Source organism: Sapajus apella, unplaced genomic scaffold, assembly GCF_009761245.1.
Source record: "Sapajus apella isolate SASKATOON/1434 unplaced genomic scaffold, GSC_monkey_1.0 scaffold171, whole genome shotgun sequence".
NCBI lineage: Eukaryota > Metazoa > Chordata > Mammalia > Primates > Cebidae > Sapajus > Sapajus apella.
In genome coordinates, this window is record NW_022437111.1 from 1069647 (window position 1) to 1096621 (window position 26975).

Here is a 26975-nt window from a genome sequence, read left to right on the forward strand (position 1 = left end):
CCCGAGCCACTCCCTTCTGACACCTGATTCTATTCCAGGCCAACCTGTCTATAGGTGGATGATTAATAGACCAGTATTAATCAGCTAGTTCACAGCTACAAGAAGCACCAAGGGTTAGTACCAACCAATCAATAAATATAAGACTAATGTGGGAAAGGGGAGAAGAAATTAAAGTTTTCTTCTAAGTAAACCTCCCTGAGTCCTTCCCCCTCCCATGGGATTGTATCCTACTTTTCAAGTTTTATACGTTGATAAATTCTTGTATTCTTGTTCTCTATAGCAGATAACTGTAAGTTTTTGTAATACAGTGAAGGTCATAAGAAATGCCCAAGCAGGCAGGACTCCAGCTTTCTGGACACTGTAGCAGAAGGCAACAGATAAGGCCCATGCTAGAATCCTTGAGCTCTACAGATAGGGAACATCTGGGTTACATAGTAACAGTCCTGTGTAAGCCTAATTAGGTGCCTATCATTGTTTAATGAATTGCCTTTTTTTCTACACCTGCAAACTTGTTTTTAGCACCACTGTGTACTTCATGTATAAAAAGTCGAGCCCTGTCTTTGTTAGGCCCTCAGCCTTGGGATGCTAATCTGCTGATCTGGTGGCCACCTTAATAAAATTCTTCTGTTTCTCCCATTGGTCTCTGCGGTCTCCTGAATATTCTGCAACAAGACCACTGGCTAAAATTTGCAAAGCCTCCTCCCCTCTGATTCCTCACTTGCATTCTCTTCCTGTTCATTTGCTATTCCTGTTCCCAGGCATGATTTTGCCTCTCAGGAAAATAGTTAATTGACAGGAGGTTGCATTCCCTAATTTTTATACTTTTCCCATGAATCATAAGAACTTGTCTGAAAAGTCCTAAAATGAATAGAAAACTATAAACCCAGTGTAATTCATACATAAACATTTTCTAAGTGATTGTCAGAGCCAGCTAGGTGATTTTAAAAAACTGAACATCTTACATGTAGTTGTGGAGAATGTGGATTGAAAGGTCGGTGATGCGGTGATGTCTCTTTTTCTCATGCTGTCATAGAATATATTTAGCAGCTCAGGTAGAAAGAGGACAACTTTAACAGTTTTTAATGATGGGGTGGAATGTTTCCTTGAGAAGTCTACAATAGCATCAATTATGTTATCAGCAACTGTGATTGGGTTTTTTCTGGCATTTCCTGAAAAAAAAAATTAATGACAAAAAGAAGTTTCAGCCAGTGTTGGTAATACGATGAAATTGGGCAAATGCAATTCTCAGTGCTGAGAAACAGGAAAGCCCCTGACAGCCAGGAACTGACAGGACACTCACAGCTAGTAGGTGTTCTTTGGCTGAATACAAACAATTTCACAGTACATCATTGATGTAACCACTCTGTGACCATGATGAATTAACACAAAAACAAGACTAGTCCATAATTATGTCTTATCACAGACAAAAACATGAACCCTGTCCAAATCACAGAGATGGCCAAACGTTCCCCTGTCTTGACTAATAAGAGTGACAGCTGCTGCATTACCAATCATACATTTAGCCAGAATGCATCCTCCCTTCTTCTAGATAAGATATCCAATCATAGAATTACGTCTGTTTCCTGGAAGTCACTGATATAGAGAAAAGCCCCACTTAGTTTAGACTGCTACAAAATCACCTAAAGCCCAGGACCATTAAGTCCTTTCTAACATTCTCCTACTGAGATGCTGCAGAGCTCCCCATAGTGTGTGTTCCTGGTGATCTTTAGCTGATGGGCATTGGCAGTGCAGAGATAAGAACATGTGATCTGGATGCAGAAGAGCTGAGTTTATGTCCTGGCTCCACTATTTACTAGTTGTTTGATCTTAAGTAAGTTGATCCCTCTTGAAGTTAGCTAGGGCTGCAGTACAAAAAGCCATGGACTGGTGGCTTAAGCAAGAGAAGTAGAGGCTAGAAGACTGAGGTCAAGGTATCAGCATGGTTGACTTGTAGATGGGTATCCTCTGTGTCTTTTACGTGTTCTTCGGTCCATACCTGGCAGTGTCCTAATCTCCTCTTTTTATAAGGACACTAGTCATATTGGATTAGGGCCCACTTTAATGGCCTCATTTTAACTTAATTACCTCTTTAAAGATTCTACCTTCAGACTGGGATCACATCTGTAATCCCAGCACTTTGGGAGGCCAAAGGCGGGCAGATCACTTGAGGTCAGGAGTTTGAGGCCAGACTGTCCAACGAAACCCCTGTCTCTTCTAAAAATACAAAAATTAGCTGGACGTAGTGACTGGCCCCTGTAATCCTAACTACTCAGGAGGCAGGAGAATCATTTGAACCTGGGAGATGGAGGTTGCAGTGAGCCAAGATGGCACCATTGCACTCCAGCCTGGGTGACAGAGTGAGACTCTGCCTTAAAAAAAGACCTTATCTCTAAATCTGAGGTACCAGCGTTAGGACTTCAACATAGGAATTTTGGAGAGACACTCTCAACCTATAGCACCTCTACACTTCAGTTTGCTCAGCTTGAAATTGGCGGTAATAATAGAAGGTAATGGGTAATAGAGATAAGACTATGGTAGCTAAGAATAGGGTAATTAAGAATATAGGCCGGGCGCGGTGGCTCAAGCCTGTAATCCCAGCACTTTGGGAGGCCGAGGCTGGTGGATCACGAGGTCAGGAGATCGAGACCATCCTGGTCAACATGGTGAAACCCCGTCTCTACTAAAAATACAGAAAAAATTAGCTGGGCATGGTGGTGCGTGCCTGTAATCCCAGCTGCTCAGGAGGCTGAGGCAGGAGAATTGCCTGAACGCAGGAGGCAGAGGTTGCGGTGAGCCGAGATCACGCCATTGCGCTCCAGCCTGGGTAACATAAGTGAAACTCCGTCTCAAAAAAAAAAAAAAAAAAAAAAAGAATATAATGGTAGAAACCCATGTAATAAAGAAGTAATGGTAAAAATTGTGCAGGATTTGGGACCAGGCTGTGTGGGTTAGAATCTAGCTCTGTTGCTTACTAGCTGACCTTGTGCCTTAATACTTCAAGTTCATCTACAAAATGGGGACACAGTATGGGATCGACCCAGGTTTTGAATTTATATCTCAGAAAAAGAATATACAATTATGTATAACAGTGAATATTTAAAATTAGAAATCACAACAAAGTATATCTTTTAAAATGCTGAAAATTATATTCCTAAGGCAACTTTCCTTAGCTATATCACATAAATGTTTATAGCCACCCCAACATCACCCAGTGCAAGGGGAAGTATGAGATGTCAAAGTGGGGAAAAACAGTGGTCTTAATCCATGAGGGCTGAATATCCTACTTTTGAAATTTACCAAATAACAAGGTGAAGACATTATTAGGGCTCCTCTCAGGGTCTTTTAAAAAGCCTGTGCAAGTAAAGTTCAATCACTTAAGCTTCATTATCTTCACAATAAATTTGTCTTTGCTAATAGTAACCATGTCGTAAGTATGAAGACAAACCTCCCAGTTTCTCTGGGGCAGAGAGGTTGCCTGCAACATGAGACTTACAGTGTTAAAACCAGGAAAGTCCTGGGCAAACTAGAAAGAATTGATCACCCTATATAAGGTTACTATGACAAATACATGAACTTTTACATGTAAAACACCTAGAACATGTAAGCACCCAATAAATTTTAGCAATTCTTAACATTACTACTACAACTCATGGAGCTATTCCAGCTACTTCATGGGAGTTTAGTGGTACTCAAAATAGATTGCATCTGGGAAACATTTCTTTTTCTTTCTTTCTTTCTTTTTATCCTTTTTTTTTTTTTTAAGACAGAGTCTCACTCTGTTGCCCAGGCTACAGTGCAGTGGTGTGATCTCAGCTCATTGCAACCTCTACTTCCTGGGCTCAAACTATTCTCGCATCTCAGCCTCCTGAGTAGCTGGGACTACAGGTACCTGCCATCACGCCTGGCTAACTTTTTATTTTTAGTAGAGATGGGGTTTCACCATGTTGGCCAGGCTGGTCTCAAACTCAGTACCTCAAGTGATCCAACCGCCTCAGCCTCCCAAAGTGCTGGGACTACAGGTGTGAGCCACCACGCCCAGCCTGAGAAACACTTCAAAAGTGTCCGTTGAAATCAATGGGGAAGAGAACATCCATGAGCACCTCTGGAGACATCAACAAATCAACTGTTATTCATTCCTCCATTCAACAAAATTTAATGGGCAGTGATTCTTCATTCAACATGGGGCAGAGAAGACATAAAGATCTGGTCCTTCCCTTTAGAAGGAACAGATTTGGAAACGAAAAGAAAGGCTGAAACTCAGCAATTCTCTGGAAGAAGATTCAGCAGGACTTGCTGACTTTGGGGGTCTCTGACACAACAAAGCAAGGATGGCAGGCCAGGGCAGCTGGAAGCGTCATGGCATCACTGAAGGAGGAAACGAGAAAGCCTGGGAGCTCAAGAGGAGTTTATGTTTTCAAGGGAGGGTCATAAGCTTCGATTCTGATGTAATGAAGTTTCCGGTAACAGAAAACTTAACCAGAGGAAATCCTGGAGAGAATGAGCATTTGACAATGTATTCACAGTCGAAGAGGCATGGCACAAGCATTTCATGGCCTCCCACTTCCTCCTCTGGGGCTTTGCACTTACTCTCCTCCAATACTATGATTATTGGTTGGTTCTTCCGCTGACTTTTCTGCCCTTTCCCCACCACAATCTATCTGTGGGCATTTTTCACTGTTCTGGTCTTGGCCCTCTTCTCTTTCTCGAAGCAGTCCCTTGGCAGGCTCATTCCACCTACCCAGTTGCAACCCTTCCCACTATGTGGCTGATCAAACCTACACCTGTGGCCTCTGCCTTGGGTGTCATTCTTGATTACTATGTCTTGCATCTGCTCCAAAATCATGAACTCCTGTAAGGGCCAGGGCTTACTCCACTCTGTTGGCCCAGTACCAAGTAGCAGAGTGCTTGCCCTGGGTGATGGGAACAAAACAGTTTGGGTTTGAGAGCTGTAATTTGCCAGATGGTGTGAGAGATGCTCCAGATGGGGAGAAGTGCATGAACAAAAGGAACAAAAAGTGATAACAAAATGGTTGTAACATATTCCTCCTGGCTTCCCTATTGCCACCGATAGCAAAAGGTTATAACAAAAGGTTATTGGTGGTAATAAAGGCGGTGGGGAAGCCAGAAAGAATGTACTGCAAACATTGTAGGGTGGCCGTGGGGCTCATATAAGAGGGGTCTGGGATACCTGCAGGAGCATTCTGTTTTAATCTAGAAAGAAGAAGGAAGTCTACAGAGTTGAGCTAAAATGATGGTGGAGGCTCTAAGACAGGAATTTAATTGCTGAAAAACTCTTAGATTAACGGTAACCTGTGGCTGCACACTACTAATACTTCCCAAGTAAGAAGCCCTCACCTCCATGAGAGTGACAGGGGACATGGATGTGAATGAATCAGGAAGTGAGTGACCAGTTGCACTGTTAACTAAGAAGAACAAATGATTGGATGATATGATAGAGATGAGGAAAGCGTTCCTACAAACTGTGAGCAGGACAAACCTGAGCTTGTTGCTCACAGGGAGTGACTGCACCTTACTCATGATTTTCTCCCCAGTGCCTTGCACAAGCTTGGGTAACAGCATTTCAGTTCAATGAATGCACAAATGAGGAGCCAGCTGGGAGACACTGAAGTAAACCAGATGGGGGAGGTCTGAAAGTTTTGGAAACGAAAAGAAAGGCTGAAACTCAACAATTCTCTGGAAGAAGATTCAGCAGGACTTGCTGACTTTAGGGGTCTGTGACACAACAAAGCAAGGATGGCAGGCCAGGGCAGCTGGGAGCATCATGGCATCACTGAAGGAGGAAACGAGAAAGCCTGAGAGGTCAAGAGGAGTTTCTGTTTTCAAGGGAGGATCATAAGCTTCGATTCTGATGTAATGAAGTTTCCGGTAACAGAAAACTTAACCAGAGGAAATCCTGGAGAGAATGAGAAATGCTGATTTACAGAAAGCAAATGAACCACCCAAGGGGAAAAAACAAAGTGAGAAAACTATGAAGTTAAGGACCAAACTTGGAAAAATACTCAGGGAACATAAAGAAGAAAGGGCCGGACACAGTGGCTCATGCCTGTAATCTCAGCACTTAGGGAGGCGGAGGCAGGAGGATCGTTTGAGCCTAGGAGTTTGAGACCAGCCTAAGCAACATGAGGAAACCTGTCTCTATAAAAAATACAAATATTCGCCAGGCATGGTGGTGCACACCTGTGGTCCTAGCTACTTGGGAGGCTGAAGTGGGAGGATCTCATGAGCCTGGGAGGAAGTGGTTGTAGTGAGCTGTGATCGCGCCACTGTACCCCAGCCTAGGCAACAGAGTGAGACTTTGTCTTGAAACAATAAAGACAGAAAGAAGAAAGATGGAAGAAAGAGGCTTGGGCCTAGTAGCTGGTGGTGCCCTCTGGATCTAAAAGGTGGCCCCCTCTCTGATGTGTATCGTTGTTGCCGCCTTCAAATGGACTCAGCATTGATCTGCTTAGGAGTGAGACTAAATCTAAGGGAATTTGTACCACTCAGATTTTATTATAGAATGATAAGCTTCAAACCTGTTCCAATGGCTGGAAGGGAAACTGAGGTGTACTTCCTCTGTTCACACTCTTCTAGAACACTGGTGACCGTTCTCCTGACATCATTTTCCCCAAGAACATGAATTATTATTTCGCATGTTAAGCCTCCACCTTGTGTAATTATAAAATCTCCGTGAGGCTGTGCCGCTGGAAAAAAGGGAAGAAAAACAAACATGCAGCCTGTTAGTTACTGGAGGGAACACTTGGGTTTTGAGAAATGAAAATAGCTGACACCAATGAAGACTATGAAGCCCAGCCTCCCTCAAGCCTATTGGTTTCATTTACTGGACTGTGACAGCCTCATTTTCTTTACAATCAGAATTCTCGAACTCAACAAATACACTGTTGAGTATTTTGGGTGCTATTGAAAAGCACTTTATCTGCATTAATCTGCTCAATCCTCAAAGCAAGCCCATGACGCAGGTACTGTTTTCCCCATTACACACATGACATAGCGACAGAGAGAGGCAAGGTCAGTAGCCAAAGATTGCCTAGGACTTGAACGCAAGCAGCCAGTCTCCAGAGCTCTTAACCCCAACTTTGCTGTCCCAGAAGGGCAATTTATATGCTCATTTAGCCACATTAATTTTTGAAGGAGGTAAAAGCAACGTACTCTGTAGCATGGAGGTGTGAAAGGATGAAAACTTCTCACTCAGGACCCTAGAGCTCTTGAGCACATGGAAATTACCAAGGCCATTTTAAGGCCGTGCTTCTTTGGTTCAGACTGCTCTGAGTAAGGCTGGGGCCAGCAAAAGGGAGGAGGGGGAGAGTGGATCCCTGCCCATCCCACCCAGCCCTCCGGAGGAGCACCTGTGCCCAGGCACTGTCTAGGGCCCGTTGGGTGTCCCTCCCACCCTCCCCTCCCAGGCAGCCTCCTCAGGGTTTTTCAGCTTGTCCAGTCTACCTTCATCCTCTGCTCCTGCCATCTAGGCACAGCTAGCTCTCCCAGTGCTCAAACCCCTGCTAACGTCCTCATGTTAGTGATCAAGTATCATCATCCTCTGCTTTCACTCCAGAAATTTATTCACTCCAGGGAAATTTCTAAATCAGAGAGCTACTAAGATAGGAGTTTCAGGCACTGTAGCAGGTCAGTTTTGGGAATACATTGTCATGGTGCGCTATGACTTCTTCAAAGCACACTCATAGCTGACTGTCTACCCTACTCTGCAAGGGATATTTTGAAGGACAAATAGTTTATAACCTTAGGTTCCCCAGTCAAAGTCCACACTCATTCATAAAAGGATTAGAAGTTGGCTACATGTAGATGTGCTGGAAGTGGTAGAACAAGGTTGGGGAACATCTGTACAGCATTTTACAGTTTACAGAACTTTTCACATTAATTGTTCCTTCTGATCCTCAAAACCACCTGTGGCACAGCTTTCCCACACGACTTACTAGTAGAACTTTCCTACTGATGAGAGAAGCAAAGCTCTTAGCAGTTAGACGATGTGCCTAGGGTCACTCAGTAAATGGCAAAGCCTGGATTATTAGGACCCAGGCCTGGGTTCTTTTTACTACTCAGGAAGGAAGAGACAGATGAGATGGTGGAATAAAGAACCTCTCCCCTACAGCCTCCAAGTCCTTCCACCTGTGCCTGCTCTTCCAGCGAACCAGCCTTCTTGCAAAGCTTTGCCCACTACTTACTCCACCCCCAGTCCTCCTGTACGTCATCTCGTTGTAATCTTAGCCCTCTGATTTTCAAGTTTGTAGTGAAAAGTAACATGTGCCCATACCTAGCATAGCACATTCATTTTCCACAGCTGGTCCAGCACCTTCTAAAATAGCCTTTGACACACCTAAATAAGGCACATTAATGGTAAAAGGCATCAGTTAGAATTCAGTAAGTGGTTATAGCTTTCATACATTAGACTTCTGCTCAATTCAACCATTTGTGCACAATCCATTGACCATCCCCCATATCCGACCAGCTGTTCTTCCTATAGCAACCTCCACCCAGTGGCTGATGAACAAACAATCTGATCTCAGCACCATGGAAGTCCCCAGGAGCTGAAGGATTTACCTTCTCTATTTATACAGGAATCTTTTTGCAGTTATTTGAAATTTTTTGCATGCTACCCTTATTATTTTGTAAAAAATGAATGCAAATACAAAAATAAGATTTCTGGCTGGGCGCAGTGGTTCACGTCTGTAATCCCAGCACTTTGGGAGGCTGAGGCGGGCAGATCATGAGGTCAGGAGTTCAAAACCAGCCTGACTGACATGGTGAAACCCTGTCTCTACTAAAAATACAAAAATTAGCCAGGCATGATGCCGTGTGCCTATAATCCCAGCTACTTGAGAGGCTGAGGCAGGAGAATCACTTGAACCCAGGAGGCGGACGTTTCAGTGAGCTGAGATCACGCCATTGCACTCCAGCCTGGGTGACAGAGTGAGACTCTGTCTCAAAAAATAAAAATAAAAAATAAAAGTTCTGATACTAAGGAGAAGCATGAATCTCAAAACTGTAATGAAACTGAGCACTTTACTAAATTCTTTGATTCCCCCAGCCCCCATCAGTTAGGCAGCTGGTTTCAATTCAATGAATCTTCCAGTCAAAGTTGTAGCTTCACCACTTTGGTCAAGTCTAAAGACAGCTGTGTTAAGTAGTTAAAAACATAGACTTTACATTTTGACAAACTGGGTTGAAGTTGACTTCACTATCTACTAGCTAATATGTGACTAATAAGTTCTTCCTCATTACACAAAGGCTAATGTGGTACTTCCCTCACAGGGTTATTTGTACATTAAAAGAGATAAGGGATGAAAAAATGCTTAGCACATAACCTGGCATGCAGAAAATACTAAATGAATGTTAGTTGTTTTATCATTACAAAGATACCTATATCTCTTTATCCTTGATTATGAGTGCATTATGAAATGTCTCTTTTTAAAAAAATCTTTTTTCAATTTGTTTGTTCTGGTCTCTGTCTTTGCTGTGAAGATTTTCCTTGAAAGTCAAGTGATCTTCACCAGTCCATTCCTGTTTAAGAGTGAGCTTAGAAGCCCTATGTGAGAAGGCTTGTTGACCAGTGGGCTTCAGTGTAAGGCGAGCAGGCAGCTCCTACTGTCTGTTGTTCTGGGATCCATGCAGGGAGAGGGGCTGGACACTCACTGTTTGGTACAGAGATGTTCTCTTAAACAGTTTTCAGTCTAGCTCCTCATCTCACCTATGCCTGGTGCCTAAGTCCAAAACCCCTCTGGTTCTGTTTCTCTGGAGAATAAACCTCCCATCTCTGACCAGGGAAGAGAGAGAAAAGTTACTGTTGTATAGGACAGGGGATCCAATCACGTGGCCTAATTACTCCTGATCTGGAATTTCTTTCAACTGTGTTTTCATCTCTGTACTTGGCCCCTGCCTTCTCAGACACCAGCAGCCTCCAATTCCTGTGTCTCTGGGGCTACTGTTCTCACCTGCAGACACTAAATTTTCTCTACTCCATGGCAGCGACCACCCTTGGCTAGCAGCTCCCCATCATTTAAAAATTTCTTATCTTTTGTTCATAGTTGTTTTCCCTCCAACGTTCTTTTTCTTGTGTGTTTATATCCTTTTCATTCCTTTACAGTTGTATTAATGGAATTCCAAAAGGAGGCAGGGATGAATGCACAGGTTCAATTTAGCATGTTTCAAATAACTAAATGTTTTTTATATCTACATTTTAAATGACTGAAAAATGGAATGACCGATGAACTAAATGGATATTCTACAGATTCACTTCTGTGTAATATTTTTCAACTTAGAAAATATTTAAATTTTATTTATGTTTTATCTTACCCTTTTAATTTAAAAGTCAACGTTTTATAATATACAAAAGTTTAAGAGGGCCAGGCACAGTGGCTCACACCTGTAATTCCAGCGCTTTGGGAGGCCAAGGCAGGTGGATCACCCAAGGTCAGGAGTTCAAGACCAGCCTAGACAACATGGTGAAACCCCATCTCTACTTAAAAAAAAAAATTAGATGGTGGCACATGCCTGTAGTCCCACCTACATGGGAAGCTGAGGCATGAGAATCACTTGAACCCAGGAGGCAGAGGTTGCAGTGAGCTGAGATTGCACCACTGCACAACAGCCTGGGCAACAGAGTAAGACTCTGCCTCAAAAAAAAAAAAAAAAAAGGTTAAGAGTGTATGTGTATAAGTTATAAGGATAAATTAATAGACATATGTGGGGAGGGCATGCTCGAATGTGTTACCATAGTGGGAGTAGTCAAACATTTCAGGGAAAATAAAGAAAAAGGGTTGCGTTTCATTTCTGGGTCAGTATAATGTAGAGAAGAGAAGAGCTACAGGAGGTAACATGTGAATGCCAACTGGGTTGCATAAAAGGAAAATAAAAATGGAGGAACTTAGAGGTACTAAACCTTATATTTGGAAGTTTGACAATCCAGAGCTGATGCTAAATACAATGCTTCTGTTAAACTCCACCTTTACATCAGTTACACCCCATCTAATCCTTTCCTGGGAAAAAGGTGTTTGACGGGCAAAGAAACATGCTCAGAGAGGTTAAGTGACTTGTGCACAGCTACACATTGCTAAGTGGCATAGCTGGGATTCAACCCATGTCTTCCTGAGTCCAGGGACCACATATTTTCTACAACACTCTCTGTCTATTCAAGACAAATATTAGCCACAATTTCCCTTCCAGAAATTAGTCATACTAATAACTACAATGTATTGCTTAAAGTACCTGATTTCAGACTAAATGTCCTTGTTGTTGAGTTTACAATAACATCTACCTTTTCTTCAGTTATGTCTCCAGTAGCAACCTGAAAAGTAATTGCACCAATTTTCATTTCATATGCTGTGAACCAAGGATTAGAGACAGTCCCGAAGGTACCTGAAAAGAAAGAAAATGGGTAAAGAATGGGCTGCTGGCTCAGCTCCCAGAGGAAGAGCACACATTTTGCGGCCCTATTCTCTCCCAGCCCAACCCTCCTTCTTTTCCCCCAACATAAACCCAAATATTACCATGTCTCCTGGCCTCTTAAACAGCTAGGTTTTCTTTTTAAAGGAAATTAGAAAATTATGCTTTGTGACAGTAGGAATATCTACATTTTCTTTTTTTTTTTTTTTTTTTGGAGACGGAGTTTCACTCATGTTACCCAGGCTGGAGTGCAATGGCACGATCTCGGCTCACCGCAACCTCCGCCCCCCTGGGTTCAGGCAATTCTCCTACCTCAGCCTACTGAGTAGCTGGGATTACAGGCACGCACCACCATGCCCAGCTAATTTTTTTGTATTTTTAGTAGAGACGGGGTTTCACCATGTTGACCAGGATGGTCTCGATCTCTTGACCTCGTGATCCACCCGCCTCAGCCTCCCAAAGTGCTGGGATTACAGGCTTGAGCCACCGCGCCCGGCCGGAATATCTACATTTTCTGAGTTACATAGGATGAGGCAGAAATATCTGATTGCACCTCTCTGTCTACTGACAAAAGCTGCTGTGGTGTCAAGAGAGAGGAGTGAGAAAATAAGGGAGTGTGCCAAGGGCACTGTCATGTCTTGCAGACAACACTGCTAGGAGAGTCTTTTATTACCACAGGTGTAGCAATATAAAGGCCACTCCGAAATCCCAGCACCTTGGGAGGCTGAGATGGGGGGGATCACGTGAGGTCATGAGTTCGAGACCAGCCTGGCCAACATGGTGAAACCCTGTGTCTACTAAAAATACAGAAAAATTAGCTGGGTGTGGTGGTGTACACCTGTCATCCCGGCTACTCGAGGCTGAAGTAGGAGGATCATTTGAACCCAGGAGGCAGAGGTTGCAGTGAGCCGAGATCGTGCCATTACACTCCATCCTTGGTGACAGAGCTAGACTCCATCTCAAAAAAAAAAAAAAGAAAACGCTGCTCAGAGGAAGTTACCTTTATCCTTTTGGCATATTACTCTCCATCCCACACTCTGAGGCTTACAACTTAGATGTGCCACTTCAGCTCATCCATTAAACCCTTTAGATCTACCTTTAGACATTTATACAGTGGCAACAGAACCAACTGCCATGGGGCCACTGTACACATTAAATAATACACTATATATGAAAGCAATTAGTAAAGTATAGTGTGCCAGGCACAGGTTAGTTATTTTTTTATTACCATTTCTTAGAAACTCTGCTTTCGTTACCATTGATTTGGTTCATGTTACTATATGATTGCTTCTTCGTGTGACCAGACAATAGGACGTGTTCTAACACCTCCTCCAGCACAGATTTGTTGTTTATGTTCTTCCTGTGAATTAGCTTTGCCTCCTTCTAGTGGACTTCAACTACCACTGAAGAGTTGCTAAGCAAAAGGAATTACTTCCTTAGCAGAATGACTTTACCCGACCTTGGGTATCTCCAGCCATGGGAATCCTGGCCTTGTTGGGATTTCTTCTTGACCATTTAGTGAATTCATCTAAAAATGCCTGGAAATAGAAACAGTTACTGACCACAACAATGTCGTGTAGAAATATTAATCCAATTCTTTGGAGCACTGATCATCAGATACCAAAGAGTAACAGTAGTTTCCAAAAGATTTCCTCTTCCCTCAGACTTCTTAAAGAATTGCAGTTCAACCTGGGAATTTTCTCAACAACTAGCAGTGCTGATTTACTTTATTTTTGTGAGTAAACTAACACTATCCAGGCAAGTATGTCTGGAGGGATGCTGACACACTGGGAGTCAGGTATTGGAAGAGTTCCTTTATGAAAACTTTCTAGCCAATGACTAAATTAGGGACCACAAAGACCTGTAAAAGGATCAGTTTTTCCATTTTAGGGTCACAAAGACCCATCTTCTTATACTGGCTCTGCAGGAAGTCACATGCCTTTTTTGTAACCACTATCAGTTATCCTTCATCTTTTGAAGCCCTATAATTCTAATCTCTTATATCCAGTGTGCTTTGGTAGAATGTTTGTAGGTGAGCAGGGACTGGGCAACAATTTTCCTTGCAATCTTTGGCTGTTAGGTACATTCTGGGGTTGATTAACAATAAATACATATAGTACGCTTCATCTTTATGTCCAGTCAAAGCCTCCTGAATGAAAGCACTAAAATCCACATTAGAAAACATCATACATTGAAATTTTGTTTAGAAATGGGAAAACAAAAAGGCTTTTTGGTCATGTGAGTGATAAAATTGAGCAATGGGTGACAGAGAGGAGTTACAGAGTTTCACTTGGGTTGTCTTCATCCATTTTCTTTCTTTTAAGGTATCTTTGGGACTGTTTCTACTTTTTTTTTTTTTTTTTTTTTTTAGACAGGGTCTCATTCTGTCGCCCAGGCTGGAGTGTAGTGGCATGATCTTGGCTCACTGCAGCCTCAACCCCCTGGACTCAACTGATCCTCCCACCTCAGCCTCCCAAGTAGCTGGGACTACAGATGTGCACCACTGCACCTGGCAATTATTTATAGACATGAAATTTTGCCAGGATGCCCCGGGTGGTCTTGAACTCCTGGGCTCAAGCAATCCCCCTGCCTCACCCTCCCAAAGTGCTGGGATTATAGGCATGAGTCACTGTGCCAGTCCATATTTCTAATTCTTGATAAACAATGAAATTTGGGGCAGTTACTTTCCAGATTGCTACTGGAGATGCCACCCCAATAAAGGGCAGATGTTATTGTGAACTCAACAAGGACATAGATATCACGAACATTTTGCTAATAATAATTTTCCCCAAGTTTATCTTTGAGCAAAAACATATGTCTCTGGATATTTTATATTTACTGGGGGAAAGAAAACTAAGAAACTTTGGGGAGTAAATGTTACTTTTTGAACTATTATTATTATTTTTATTATTTGAAATGGAGTCTTGCTGTGTAGCCCAGGCTGGAGTGCAGTGGCAACAATCTCGGCTCACTGCAACCTCTGCCTCCCGGGTCCCGGTTCAAGCAATTCTCTGACCTCAGCCTCCCAAGTAGCTGGGATTACAGGCACAAGCCACCATGCCCAGCTAATTTTTGTATTTTTTTGTAGAGATGGGGTTTCGCCATGTTGGCCAGTCTGGTCTTGAACTCCTGACCCCATGATCCACCCACCTTGGCCTCCCAAAGTGCTGGGATTACAGGCCTGAGCCACTGCACCCAGCCTAAACTATTATTATTATTTCCTGTGGACAAATTTACTTATAAACTGTATCATGCAATACTTTGGAGCGTCTCTGGGGAACTTTGGGAAACATCTCCGGGACGACCACACTTCCATCCAGAATGGGCAAGAATAACTAAGAACTTAAAAAACAAAATTATCTTTGATCCTGTTTAAGTGCTAATGTTAGTTGTAGCAATTGCCTATCAGTCCTTAAAGTCAGGTAATGACTACTACCAGCTTTGAGGTTTGCCATGTGCTACATATCATGCAAAATACTTCAGACACACCTCTTTAAATAGTTAGAACAACTCCAAAAGGTGTTATTGCAACACTCCTCTTACACTTGATAAAACTGAGATTCAGGCTGGGTGCAGTGGCTCACACCTGTAATCCTAGCACTTTGGGAGGCCAAGGTGAGTGGATCACCTGAGTCAGGAGTTTGAGACCAGCCTGACCAATATGGAGAAACTCCATCTCTACTAATAATACAAAAATTAGCTGAGCATGGTAGCCCATGCCTGTAATCCCAGCTACTAGGGAGGCTAAGGTGGGAAGATTGCTTGAGCCTAGGAGGTGAAGGCTGCAGTGAGCCGAGATGGTGCCACTGCAGTCCAACCTGGGCGACAGAATGAGACTGTCTCAAAAAAAAACAACCCTGAGATTCAGAGAAGTATGCCATCCAACTTTCAAATGGCAAAACTGAATAGTTATACCATTCTTCTAATGTCAGTGGGAACTACTTAATAAGTGTGCTTTGACTCTTCTCCACTGCTGAATATGGTGCTGCTATTGCTAGTTTGTAGGCACGCATAGACATGTGTAGACTGGTCTATTCTATACAAATAACTAAATTCTTGAGGCTTCTCTTATTCTGCCCTTTCCCCACAGATAAAGACATGACTTAGCTTTCACATAGTCAGTGTTAAAATGTCTAGGCCATTTTTACACCAATAACTTTCCACTTCTGCCTAAGAATATATTTATTATAGATTAGCTTATCTCTTGATGAACCGTCTAGGAAGAACTACATGAATTATAAGTGTTGGCTCATAGCTAAATCATATGACAACCTCCCGTTAGCCACCATCACTTAAGGACACAGGAGTAGAAAACATGGTTATTCATAGATCTGATTGCTTTTGGATTCACTTGCCAGAATAACCAGATGGGATATGTAACCATACCTGATAGCCTTCATCGTCATCTGTATGTACCAGAAAGTGGACTTCTTGTAAAGTTTTCGGCCTTGCTCTGCTACTGTATTTGAACACTTCTGAAAGGATTAGTTTAGCAAAAACAGCTTTGGGAAACTGCAGATTTCCTGTTCCAATCAGGGGAAATGTGATTGATGAGAAAGATAGCTGATCTACGGTTGTCAAAGATTTCTTGATTATATTTGCCATGATCTGAAATGTGCAAAGTACATTTACATAAGTTAAAGCTTAAGCTGGTGGAAAACCAAGAGTTGTGGTCCCAGCAATTCTGACAAGCACCTGTCTGCTATTGTTGGCTTAGTTATGGCCTGCAAAGTCAGAAAGGGGAAAGAAAATAGGACAGAGTAGTTTCCAGAGAGAGTCAAACTCATTCAGGAGGGGCAGGTCCAACAGTGTGGGAATGGCTGGATAAAAATTGTACCTCAATGCAACTAAAAGTGATGCCTATGAAGAGTTTTTAACAACATTCAGTATTTATGTTAAGTTAAAAAAAAAGTATTAAAAAATGTTTAAAGAGAGAATATCAGGTCTAATATGGTGTTTCACACCTGTAATCCCAGCACTTTGGGAGGCTGAGGCGGGCAGATTGCTTGAGCCCTTGAGTTCAAGACCAGCCTGGGAAACATGGTGAAACCCCATGTTTACTAAAAATACAAAAATTAGCCAGGCATAGTGGTGCATGCCTGTAGTCCCAACCACTCAGGAGGCTGAGGTGGGAGGATCACCTGAGCCCAGGAGGCGGAGGTTGCAGTGAACTGAGATCACACCACTGCACTCCAGCCTGAGTGAGAGACTAAGACCCTGTTTCCAAAAAAAAGAGAAAGAAAGAAAAAAAGAGAATCTCAACTAAGAAATAAATATTAAGACCAGGCATGGTGGCTCATACCTATAATCCCAGCACTTTGGGAGGCTAAGGCAGGTAGATCACTTGAGGTCAGGAGTTTAAGGCAGGCAGATCACTTGAGGTCAGCCTGGCCAACATGGCGAAACCCCATCTCTACTAAAAATACAAAAATTAGCCGGGCCCAGTGGCAGGCACCTGTAATCCCAGCTACTTAGGAGGCTGAGGCAGGAGAATCACTTGAACCCCGCAGGTGGAGAAGAGGTTACAGTGAGCCAAGATAGTGCCACTGCACCCCAGCCTGGCTGACAGAGCAAGACTCTGTCTCAAAAAGAAGAAGAAAAAAAGTTATCTCTTGGTGGTTGGATTATTATTTTTATTGTCGTTTTGTTCTTTTCAACATTTTCCACAATGTATTTATATTACTTTTTTACATTCTGAAAAAAAGTTGCAAAATTAAACTGGGAGTGGAGGTGGAAATGATGTTATCAAAAGAAGGGCACTGACTCTTACTCATCACCACAGCATCGGGTGCACCTCTTTGCTATACTGAAGGATTATTACGTTACACCTTAGACACCATTCCTGGAGAATCCCAATGACTGTTATTACTTCTGAGGGTTAGTTACTCAGAAATAACTGGTAGTTGTGATGGATTCTCCATGGAATGTAATAAAGATTTCAATAGATAGACAGGGTTCAATCAATGTGAGGGTCTCACAGCCTAGGGCAGACGCTTCTTTGTTGGGGCTGGTGTGTGCATCATAGGATGTTTAGCAGCATCCCTTACCTCTACCCACTAGACACCAGCAGCAGTTGTAACAAGACAACTGCCCTCTGCAGGGCAAAACTGCCTTCCTTGAACACAGTTCTATACCACACCAGAAGGAGATTCCCAAAGCTACCAAATGAGGTGAAGAACTAAGAGCTTTCCCTACCTGCCAAGAAGTCCCTGCTCCATTATCCCAGCCTGGAGCCACGACATGGAGCACAGCTTTGCAGTCCAGATTGCAGCCACTTGTCATGAATATGCTACCCACTTTCTCCTCTGCTTCCTGCCTGGTGGCATCTAACTCTTTCTGGAGCATGGGACCGGCTTTGTGCAAAATTGCCCAAGATAGCGATCCTCCTCCAAGCTGAAGATTCATGGGAACGGTGTTGACAATGACATCGGCCTTAAAGAAAACAGCAACACTTACAGATTGAATCAATACACAATGACTGAGCACCTCCAAATTTACTAAGTATTGTGAGGTAATGTACAGGTATGTTTTGCCTATCATACTAACATGTCAGCACTACCCTCAAGGAACTTACAGTCCATTGTTAGCACTGAAACACCATGATGAGGTTACTTACAAAACTTAGACATTAAGGAGATACATTAACCATCACTGTGGAATCAACACGCAGTGAGTCAGAGTAGAACTGTGAAAATGAATCAGAGACAAAGACTAAGAGAGCGAGAAATGGAGAAAGAAGAAAAGTGAAAGTGAGAAACAGAGATGGACAGAGACAAAAACACAAAGATTGAGACAGAGATGGGAAGGGAGAGAGAACTGCTCTTAGGCTGGCAGGAACTGAGAATGCTTGTTTTTAATTTAACAATATACCAAAAGAAAGACTAGGTCAACATGAAGGAGACTCTGGTCAGCCCTGAAGGCCTAGGCAAAGCAAAGTCACTATGATAAAGGTACGCAGTGTCCAATCTAGCCTGTCCAGGTACATCAGGTTCTCCAATGTCAATGCAAAGGCTCTTCCTTTGGTGAGATGAGGGTCATAGCCTAATGCCATGAGATGTTACATATTCAACTCATAACTCCTATTACTCAGATTTTGTGCTCACCAGAAACTTTCTGATTCCCTGCTAATTTGGGATTAGGAGGAGACAAACACCCTGATCGTGTGGCTTTTTTTTTTTCTTTTTTTCTTTTTTTGAGGCAGAGTTTCGATCTGTTCCCCAAGCTGGACCTTGGCTCACTGCAGCCTGTGCCTCCCAGGTTCAAGCAATTCTCGTGCCTCAGTCTCCGAGTAGCTGGGATTACAGGCATGACCCACCATGCCTGACTAATTTTTCTATTATTAGTAGAGATAGGGTTTCGCCATGTTGGCCAGCTGGTCTCAAACTCTGGCCTCAAGTGACCTGCCCACCTCGGCCTCCCAAAATGCTGGGATTACTGGCATGAGCCCGGCCTGATCTTTGAATGTCCTGGGTCTTTGTCCGGATTTTGAATGTCCTGGGTCTTTGGGGGAACTCTTGTTCATTGTAAATTAAAAGATGTCTATGTCTTTGGGACATATAATAGGTTATATTTCTCAATCTAATAATTGGCATTCTTGGGTCCACTTATATATGTTAGCATGTGAGGTATTATATGAAGTTATCATAAACCAATCTGAAGATCTGAAAAGCCCCTTGCAGAGACAAGAGTGAGTGAGCCATCCAAGAAACAAAACAAAAAGAAACAAAATTAGATCTAGCCCATGTTTTCCTCACTCACACTTGCAGTCTCACTCTCTATTTACTGATTCCTACACAGTTTGAGGAAGCAATATATTCACATGTAAAAAAATAGGCCGGACATGGTGATTTATGCCTGTAATCCCAGCATTTTGGGAGGATGAGGCAGGAGGATCGCTTTGAACCCCAGAGTTCGAGACCAGCCTGAGCAACTAACACTTAAATAAGTTCAAAATAATCAAAAGACACACTCTGTTAAATATACAAATATTGTTATAAAGCTTCAAAAAAGGTAGGAAACGATTTAGATTGGAATAGTGAGTGAAAGCTTTACCAAGGGGATAAGAATTTGAGATAGGCCTTAAAGAATGGCTATAACTGGGTCAGGTAGAAAGAAGGCAGCAAGGCATTTGAGGTGTGTGGAATATTTAAGAAAGCATAGGATTGTGGCCAGGCACAGTGGCTCACACCTGTAATCCCAGCACTTTGGGAGGCTGAGGCAGGAGAATCACTTGAACCAAGGAGGCAGAGGTTGCAGTGAGCCGAGATCGCACCACTGCATTCCAGCGAGACTCCATCTCAAAGAAAGAAAAGATAGCAAGAAGGCATAGGATTGTGAAAGATCAGAAAGTAGTCAAATTTAGCTAAAGCAGAGGTTCAATAGTGAGAAGAGGAGCTGGGAAGAAATCTAGGGCCAGATGATGGAGTACTTGGAAAGCCACACATTTTTGGACTTTGCCCTATAGGTAGTAGGAACTTACTGAAGATGTGTGTGCAGAGAAGTACCTGTTAAAGTAATGTTTTTGGAATATATATCAGTGACAGAGAGGACAGGTTAAAGAGTGACAAGGGAGCCAGAGTAGTGCTAAGGTTTGATTGGGGGTTGGGGGTGGTGTGTACTGAAATATGGGTAGACAATGGCAATGAAAAGGAAAGGCATGTACATGACGTATTTTGAAAGGGGGCTTATTAGGGCTTGGAAACTAACTGGATAGGAGAAAGAATTCGGAGAAAAAAGATGAAGAGGATTCTAAAGTTTATACAGTACCATCCAATGGTGTGAGAATGGATAAACCCCAAAATGAGTTAACATAAAATTTATAATCAACTCAGTGGACTACATAATGAAAAGACCTTGGTCTCTTCATCTATAAAATGTGAGTAAGTAATATATATCTTAATTAGGTTGAGTACTAATTGAGTAAGGTAAAAGATAAAGTGGCCCATCAGATGGGGGATAATGATAACAGCTATCATTTTTTTGAGTCCTTACTATGTGCAAGGCAGGGGATAAGTACTTTATATAAATTATTTCATTAAACCTCATAACCTTCAGATCATCATCATCCATATTTATAGATAAGAACCCGGAGACATAAGATGGATATTGACCAAGATCAGTGGCTGTTCAGTGGTGGAGCAGTACTTGAACCCTGCCAGAACTGGCTTTAGAGTTGGTCTGCTTACTCACCACACTATGCCTACACCTAGAGTGAAAAATAAATTTAATGTACTTTTATATCATCCAGTTCTTCTGGTGATATTACTCACCAATCACTCTCATGATAGTCAGTTGCAGAGCTCACTGTTACCAGTAGCCATGGCAATCATCTTTCTCATTGCAAATGAAATAATTACAATACCAGTTTTATAAATAATTCTCTTGAGTTTGATTAGTGCAAGCCTATCTGCAAGTCTATAAATTCTATGTAAAATGATAAGATGCAACTTCTCAACCTGCTGATTTGAGGACAAGGTCCTGAATCCACGTGACAGAGGACTCTTAAAAACTCCATACTCTAGAGAACATGAAGAAAGCAGCTGGCTGTCTCCCCTCTGCCACCCCATTAACCACAGCAAATGCAAAGAATATTTCCAGTGGCTCATAATCCAGAAGAATCTCCCAATTTCTCAGCAGTTCTCTTTCTGTTAGTCCAGAATATCTGCCATCTGAAGGTAAACATCAGGTGTCCAAATGGTGGGGCTACAGAATTCTAAGAAGCATCTGAACCAGTGATTCTCAGCCCTAGCTACATCAGATAATCACTTGGAATGCTTTCAGAAACTATTATCACCTACACCACATCCCTGGTCAATTAAAATCGGGATCTCTAGGGGTGGGGCCTAGGCGTACGTATTTTTAAAAGGTCCCCCAGATGATTATGATCTGCAGCCAGGATTGAGTATGATGGATGTCAACTATAGAAGGAATACAGAGCCTGTATCTCTTGTTAATTGGTGATTCCAAAGAAGGGGAAGCAATAGGAGAGAAAGGGTAGGCAGGAGCCAGGCTGAGAATTTTCCACCTGTTCTGGTAACCTTTATCCCTCCTCATTCTTCCTGTGTTTCTGCAAAGTCCTCAGGCAGGAGCAAAGGTGTGTGTTTGTGAAGGGTGATTTTATAGTGTGGTATACACATATTTTCCTCATTAATGCTGACTGGTGCAGGACAAAAAAACAACTTGGTTGAGAGTAAGTCAAGATCAGTTACAGAGAAAATAAGTGGATTTGCAAACTCTTGTTTGTGGTTAAACTTGAACCCCTCCATATGAGTACATGTGGAAGAATATGGGAGATGGCAAGTATATTTCTGCATAAACTTTAAGTGGGGTTAACTTCTCAAACTTACCTTGATATCTTTAATCTTTGATTAAGATAAAGACCAAGTTAAATCATGTAACAAGTCACAGAGCTAGTTAATTAGATCCCATTGCTCCTTGGTAGATTTATTAAATGGCATCACCTACCCAGATGTACAGAACATCTCCACTTATCAACTTGAGGTTCAGACCTTCTTTGGTTTGGATTGAAGCTAGAACATTTCTGATTGAAAAATAATCTTTCTTGCTGAACTCGTCTCTGGACTGTGGAGAAAACAGTAAAGCATTACCAGCAATGCCAATTTCAAGACTTCCCTTAGGCCAGGGGCATGGCTCAGGTCTGTAATCCCAGAACTTTGGTGGAAGAATCACTTGAGCCCAGGAGTTCAAGAACAGCCTGGGAAACATATTGAGACCCTGTCTCTACAAAAAATAAATGTAAAAAAATCATCCAGGCTCAGTGGCATGTGCCTGTAGTCCCCACTACTCAGGAGGCTGAGGTAGGAGGATTGCTTGACCCTGGGAGATCAAGGTGGGAGTGAGCCATGATGGCACCACTGCACTCCAGCCTGGGCAACAAAGCAAGACCCTGTCTCAAAAAAAAAAATTATAAATAAATAAACTTTCCTTACAGGTGTTTGTATAGAAAATAACTGTTACATTTCACAGAATTCTCTAACTCAACTCATAGCTCTGAGATTTAAAAGCAAATAGTTGATTATTATAATGTTTAAGTATCAATTATATTTAATACCCCAAATGCCAGTGAGCTTTTTTACTTATTCCCCCCAAGAATCCTAGCATAGCCAACCCTGTCTGTATCCCGCAGCCCTTACTATTTAAGTGTACCCTGGACATGTTTCCAACTGCATTTCTTGCCTGGGGACTTTCTTTAGTGCCAAAGCTCACTTGGCTTGTTGGTATAGCACAGAGGGAGTGCAGGTATATTGAGCTCCCCTCCACAAGCTCCCGCCCCCCACCCGCCCTCATCCAGTGATTGACAGGAAATGGCATAAAAATATGGCAGCAACCTTGCCTCCCAGAGAGAGTCACTATGAGTTTCCCCAGTGGGATTAAGAGGGAGCTGATTTGATGATACACTCTATCAGTTTCCTTTACTTTTTTTTTTTTTTTTTTTTTTTTCTCCTGAGATGGAGTCTTCCTCTGTTGCCCAGGCTAGAGTGCAGTGGCACAGCCTTGGCTCACTGCAACCTCCACCTCCCAGGTTCAAATGATTCTCCCGCCTCAGCCTCCTGAATAACTAGGATTACAGGTGCACACCACCATGCCCAGCTAATTTTTGTATTTTTTTTAGTACAGTTGGGGTTTCACCATGTTGACCAGCCTGGTCTTGAATGCCTAACCTCAAGTGATTCGCCCACCTCAGCCTCCCAAAGTGCTGGGATTATAGGCATAAACCACCACACCCAGCCTATTTCCTTTACTTTCTTAGTTAAATAACTTGCAATTGAATCCTGTCTTATGGTCCCCTTCAGGAGGCACTCCAACTAAGACATATCCCTGAGTACTCCATAATAATGCATTGGAGTTTGACTATTAATCAATCATAGAATTTTAGAATTTAAAGGGTTATAACAGATCATCCAAAATAGAAATTTCATTGTCCTGAAAAGGAAACCAGTGTGCAGATGGATGAAGTCATTTGGCCAAAATCAAACTACTAGCTAATGGAGGACACAGTGCTTGAATCCAGTCTCTTGACACTCAGTTCATTTCTACTCTTCATGGAATCTGAGCTGATCTACCTCAGGGTATTTGTCACACAAATGGTGAAAACATAGCACATGTCACCCCTCTTGCACCTGTGACAGACATTACTAATCTTCATCAGCATTCTTTTTCAATCAACCTAGATCCAGTCTCAGAATCTTCCTCAGCACAGAGCTCCAGGCAACAACTATCATTTGGTCAGAGGTAATCCATGAAACAAAGCTTATTTTCCATGCCTGATCTCACTGAAAAAGGATATCAATTTTCTTTATTTAAAACTGTCCTTGATTATTTTTCACTCTCTGCTTTGGCAGCGGGTTTCTGGGCAATACTTTCATTTGCTCAAGAATTTCATGATTTGTTAGTCTTCTGCATGCAGGCTGGTATGTTGGATGAAAGTTTTCTCAGTGATCTCCCACAAGAATTCCTTGGATAAAAGGCTTTTAAAGCATTGATGTGAAGACTAGAAAACCTCCCAAAAGAACTAGCCACATTCTCTGTCATATTTTGGCTTTCCTTTTAATGTTTTGGTTGATGCTTTCTCTTACTGTCTTTAATTGTGTTACATCCCTTCACATCCTCCAAACAACCAGTTAGTATTGTGATAGCCTAATTCATGCTAGCCCAATTGACTTCATCTTAGCTGTGAGCCAGATGGACTCCATCTTAGCCTCTCTGCCATTTCTCCCACCATGTCTCCCTCGGGTGCATAACTGGGTCACACTGACACTGTGCTTCTGCCACGCTGACGCTGTGCTTATCCTACCATATAACCGTTGTAACCATATCCTGTTGGCAAGCACACCTGCTATTGTGAATACTCCTCCTCGGACCCCCTTGGTGATTGTTTGGAAAATACCCTGGCCTGCAACCACGCCCCTCTAACCTGCTCATTCTGCTTCTGTAAAATTCCACTTCAGCTAGGCTCCCCCTCCCCTACCCTAATCAAGGCATAAAAAGGAGTCAAGCCCCTTCCTCGAGGCCGAGAGAATTTTGAGCATTAGCCATCTCTCGGTCGCTGGGAATAAAGGACTCCTGATTCAATCTCAGAGTGTGGCGCTTTCTCTATAACTTGCTCAGTTACAACAGTATGACCATCTCCTTGAACATGTCAAACTCAATCAAAATCCTAGCATCCTCTACACTGTTTTTTATGTAATCCCATACAGGCTTCACACTCAATTGGGTGACTTGATATTTAGACACAATGGAGAATTTTTTACAAGCATGTTATCTACAGGTTTTAACATTGATGTTTTTCGGTCTTCCTTGAGTGAGCTGGGTGGTTGCAGACCTGCGTGTTACCTCCAACCCCTTGTGACTGCCTTGCAATCATGTTACCTCACAGTGAAAACTTCTCATCTTGTGATGTGTCATTCTGATTAGTTGATGCATTTTAGGCAAGAACTTCCATATGTGAGGATCCAGGGCCACCAGGAGTGGTGCTGACAATATTTTCAGGGACTTTTCCCCTTGATACGAGGCTGTGCCCCAAAACACATAATACTGGGACACAGATATGGGTCTTTCATTGAAAACCCAAACTTTTTGGCCAAGTAGGTGTCCACCACTAAAAATAAAAATAAAGGGTAGGTGTCATTCAGACAAAACCAAATGGTAATATTTTAAAGAGTAAAAGGTACCTCTAGCACATAAATCCTGACACTCATGAGACTGAAATAGACTGTCTTCTTAAAATGACACCACTGTCAACAGCTCAGTGAAAGATGTGATATTCGTAAATGCAGTGGAGTTAATCCTCACCTAATGGAACAGATCGATTCCATACATGTTTACTTAGCCGTAAAGTTTTTTTTTTTTTTTTTTTTTTTTTGAGAAGGGGTTTTTCTCTTTTTTCCCAGGCTGGAGTGCAATGGCGCGATCTCGGCTCACCGCAACCTCCGCCTCCCAGGTTCAGGCAATTCTCCTGCCCCAGCCTCCTGAGTCGCTGGGATTACAGGCACGCGCCACCATGCCCAGCTAATTTTTTGTATTTTTAGTACAGACGGGGTTTCACCATGTTGACCAGGATGGTCTCGATCTCTTGACCTCGTGATCCACCCGCCTCGGCCTCCCAAAGTGCTGGGATTACAGGCTTGAGCCACCGCGCCCGGCCTAGCCGTAAAGTTTTATCACATTGATCTGATTTTCCCATTGACATTCACTGTAATATTGAAAAGGTAATTCTTTTCCTGACAAAGTCTTGCCCTTAGAGATTCAATAAATACAAGCAACAATGCATGAGCAATTCAAAATAACCTATTTGAAGTAAGGTCATTACCATTTTTAAAGGAATGGTTATAATAGTCAAAAATATTAGAAACAATTATGTGCTATAATTGAAAGAGGTCATAAAATTAGGTCAGATTCCCTAGCAACAAAGCCTGAGTTTGGGATGCATGTGCAAGTGATTTATTAAGGTTGTGCCCTCAGGAGAAACCTGTAGGAAGTGAGAGATGAAGTTGGAGAAGGGGAAGAAGCTAAGCTAGAATGTGTTTTTAGGTTCACCCTGGTTCCTGCCTGATCCCCCAGGGAGCTCTGGAGTGTATAACTTCCTTAAGAGCATTTGTCCCTCTTAGGGGCAAGGGAGTTCAGTTCTTCTACCTCCATACAGTCAGTTATTGTCTACGGACCATCTGATCAGGAGATGAATGTCAACTCCCAGGGACCTCTAGAGAGGCACCTTTAGTCTCCCAAAGGCAATCCCGAGGGAAATGTTGCAAGTGTGAGTCCTTAACAGTAATATAGTCAATAAGCAATTGGCTTATGAATGCACCTGATAAGTAAAAGAGACCAAGCCCAGGGCATCTGGGAGAGGTGCAAAAGAAAAGAAAGACCACTAAGGCAAGTCCAAAGAATAACTGCACAAGTTTGAGAGAAAAAGAATGTGGCTCAGCAGCCAAGTCATATAAAAACGTCTAGGGCATCCTGCTTGGCAGTAAACTCAGTACAAATCAACAGTAATATAGCTCTGTTTAAGAAAAGAAAAAAGGGCCACCAAATGCTGGCAAGGATGTGGAGCAGCAGGAACACTCATTCATTGCTGGTGGGAATGCAAAATGCTACAGCCACATTGGAAGACAGGCGGTTTTTTACAAAACTAAACATACTCTTCCCATATGATTCAGCAATTGCATTACTTGGTATTTACCCAAATAAATTGAAAATTTTGTTTACTCAAAACCTGCACATGAATGTTTCTGGAAGCAATATAGCTTTATTCATAACTGCCAAAACTTGGAAGCAACCAAGATGTCCTTCTATAAGTGAATGGATAAATAAACTGTAGTATCCCATGCTATTATTTAGTACTAAAAAGAAAAAAACTGAGTCATCAAGTCACACACACACACACACACACACACACACACACACACACAAAGAAAGAAACTTAAATGCAGATTCCTAGGTGAAGAAGTCAGTCTGAAAACTACATCCTGTATTATTTAACCATATGACATTCTGGAAAAGGCAAAACTACAGAGACAGTAAACAGATTAGTGGTTGCC

At 42.4% G+C, this 26975-nt stretch overlaps 1 protein-coding gene across 3 annotated transcripts in view; it reads right to left on the reverse strand.

Annotated features, from left to right (window-relative positions):
• Positions 1-26975, reverse strand: part of PARP15 (poly(ADP-ribose) polymerase family member 15) — a 46278-nt gene that overhangs the window by 11242 nt on the left and 8061 nt on the right. The window contains exons 2-9 of one of the 3 annotated variants that reach the window (XM_032267705.1): positions 21883-21999; positions 17614-17850; positions 15805-16026; positions 12878-12956; positions 11242-11391; positions 8291-8353; positions 6537-6704; positions 963-1169 (exon numbers count right to left, since the gene is read on the reverse strand). In XM_032267705.1, the coding sequence (XP_032123596.1) occupies positions 963-1169; positions 6537-6704; positions 8291-8353; positions 11242-11391; positions 12878-12956; positions 15805-16026; positions 17614-17850; positions 21883-21999 (1243 nt within the window). The remainder of the gene's footprint in view (positions 1-962; positions 1170-6536; positions 6705-8290; positions 8354-11241; positions 11392-12877; positions 12957-15804; positions 16027-17613; positions 17851-21882; positions 22000-26975) is intronic. The other 2 variants (XM_032267706.1, XM_032267707.1) reach the window with 2 other exon arrangements.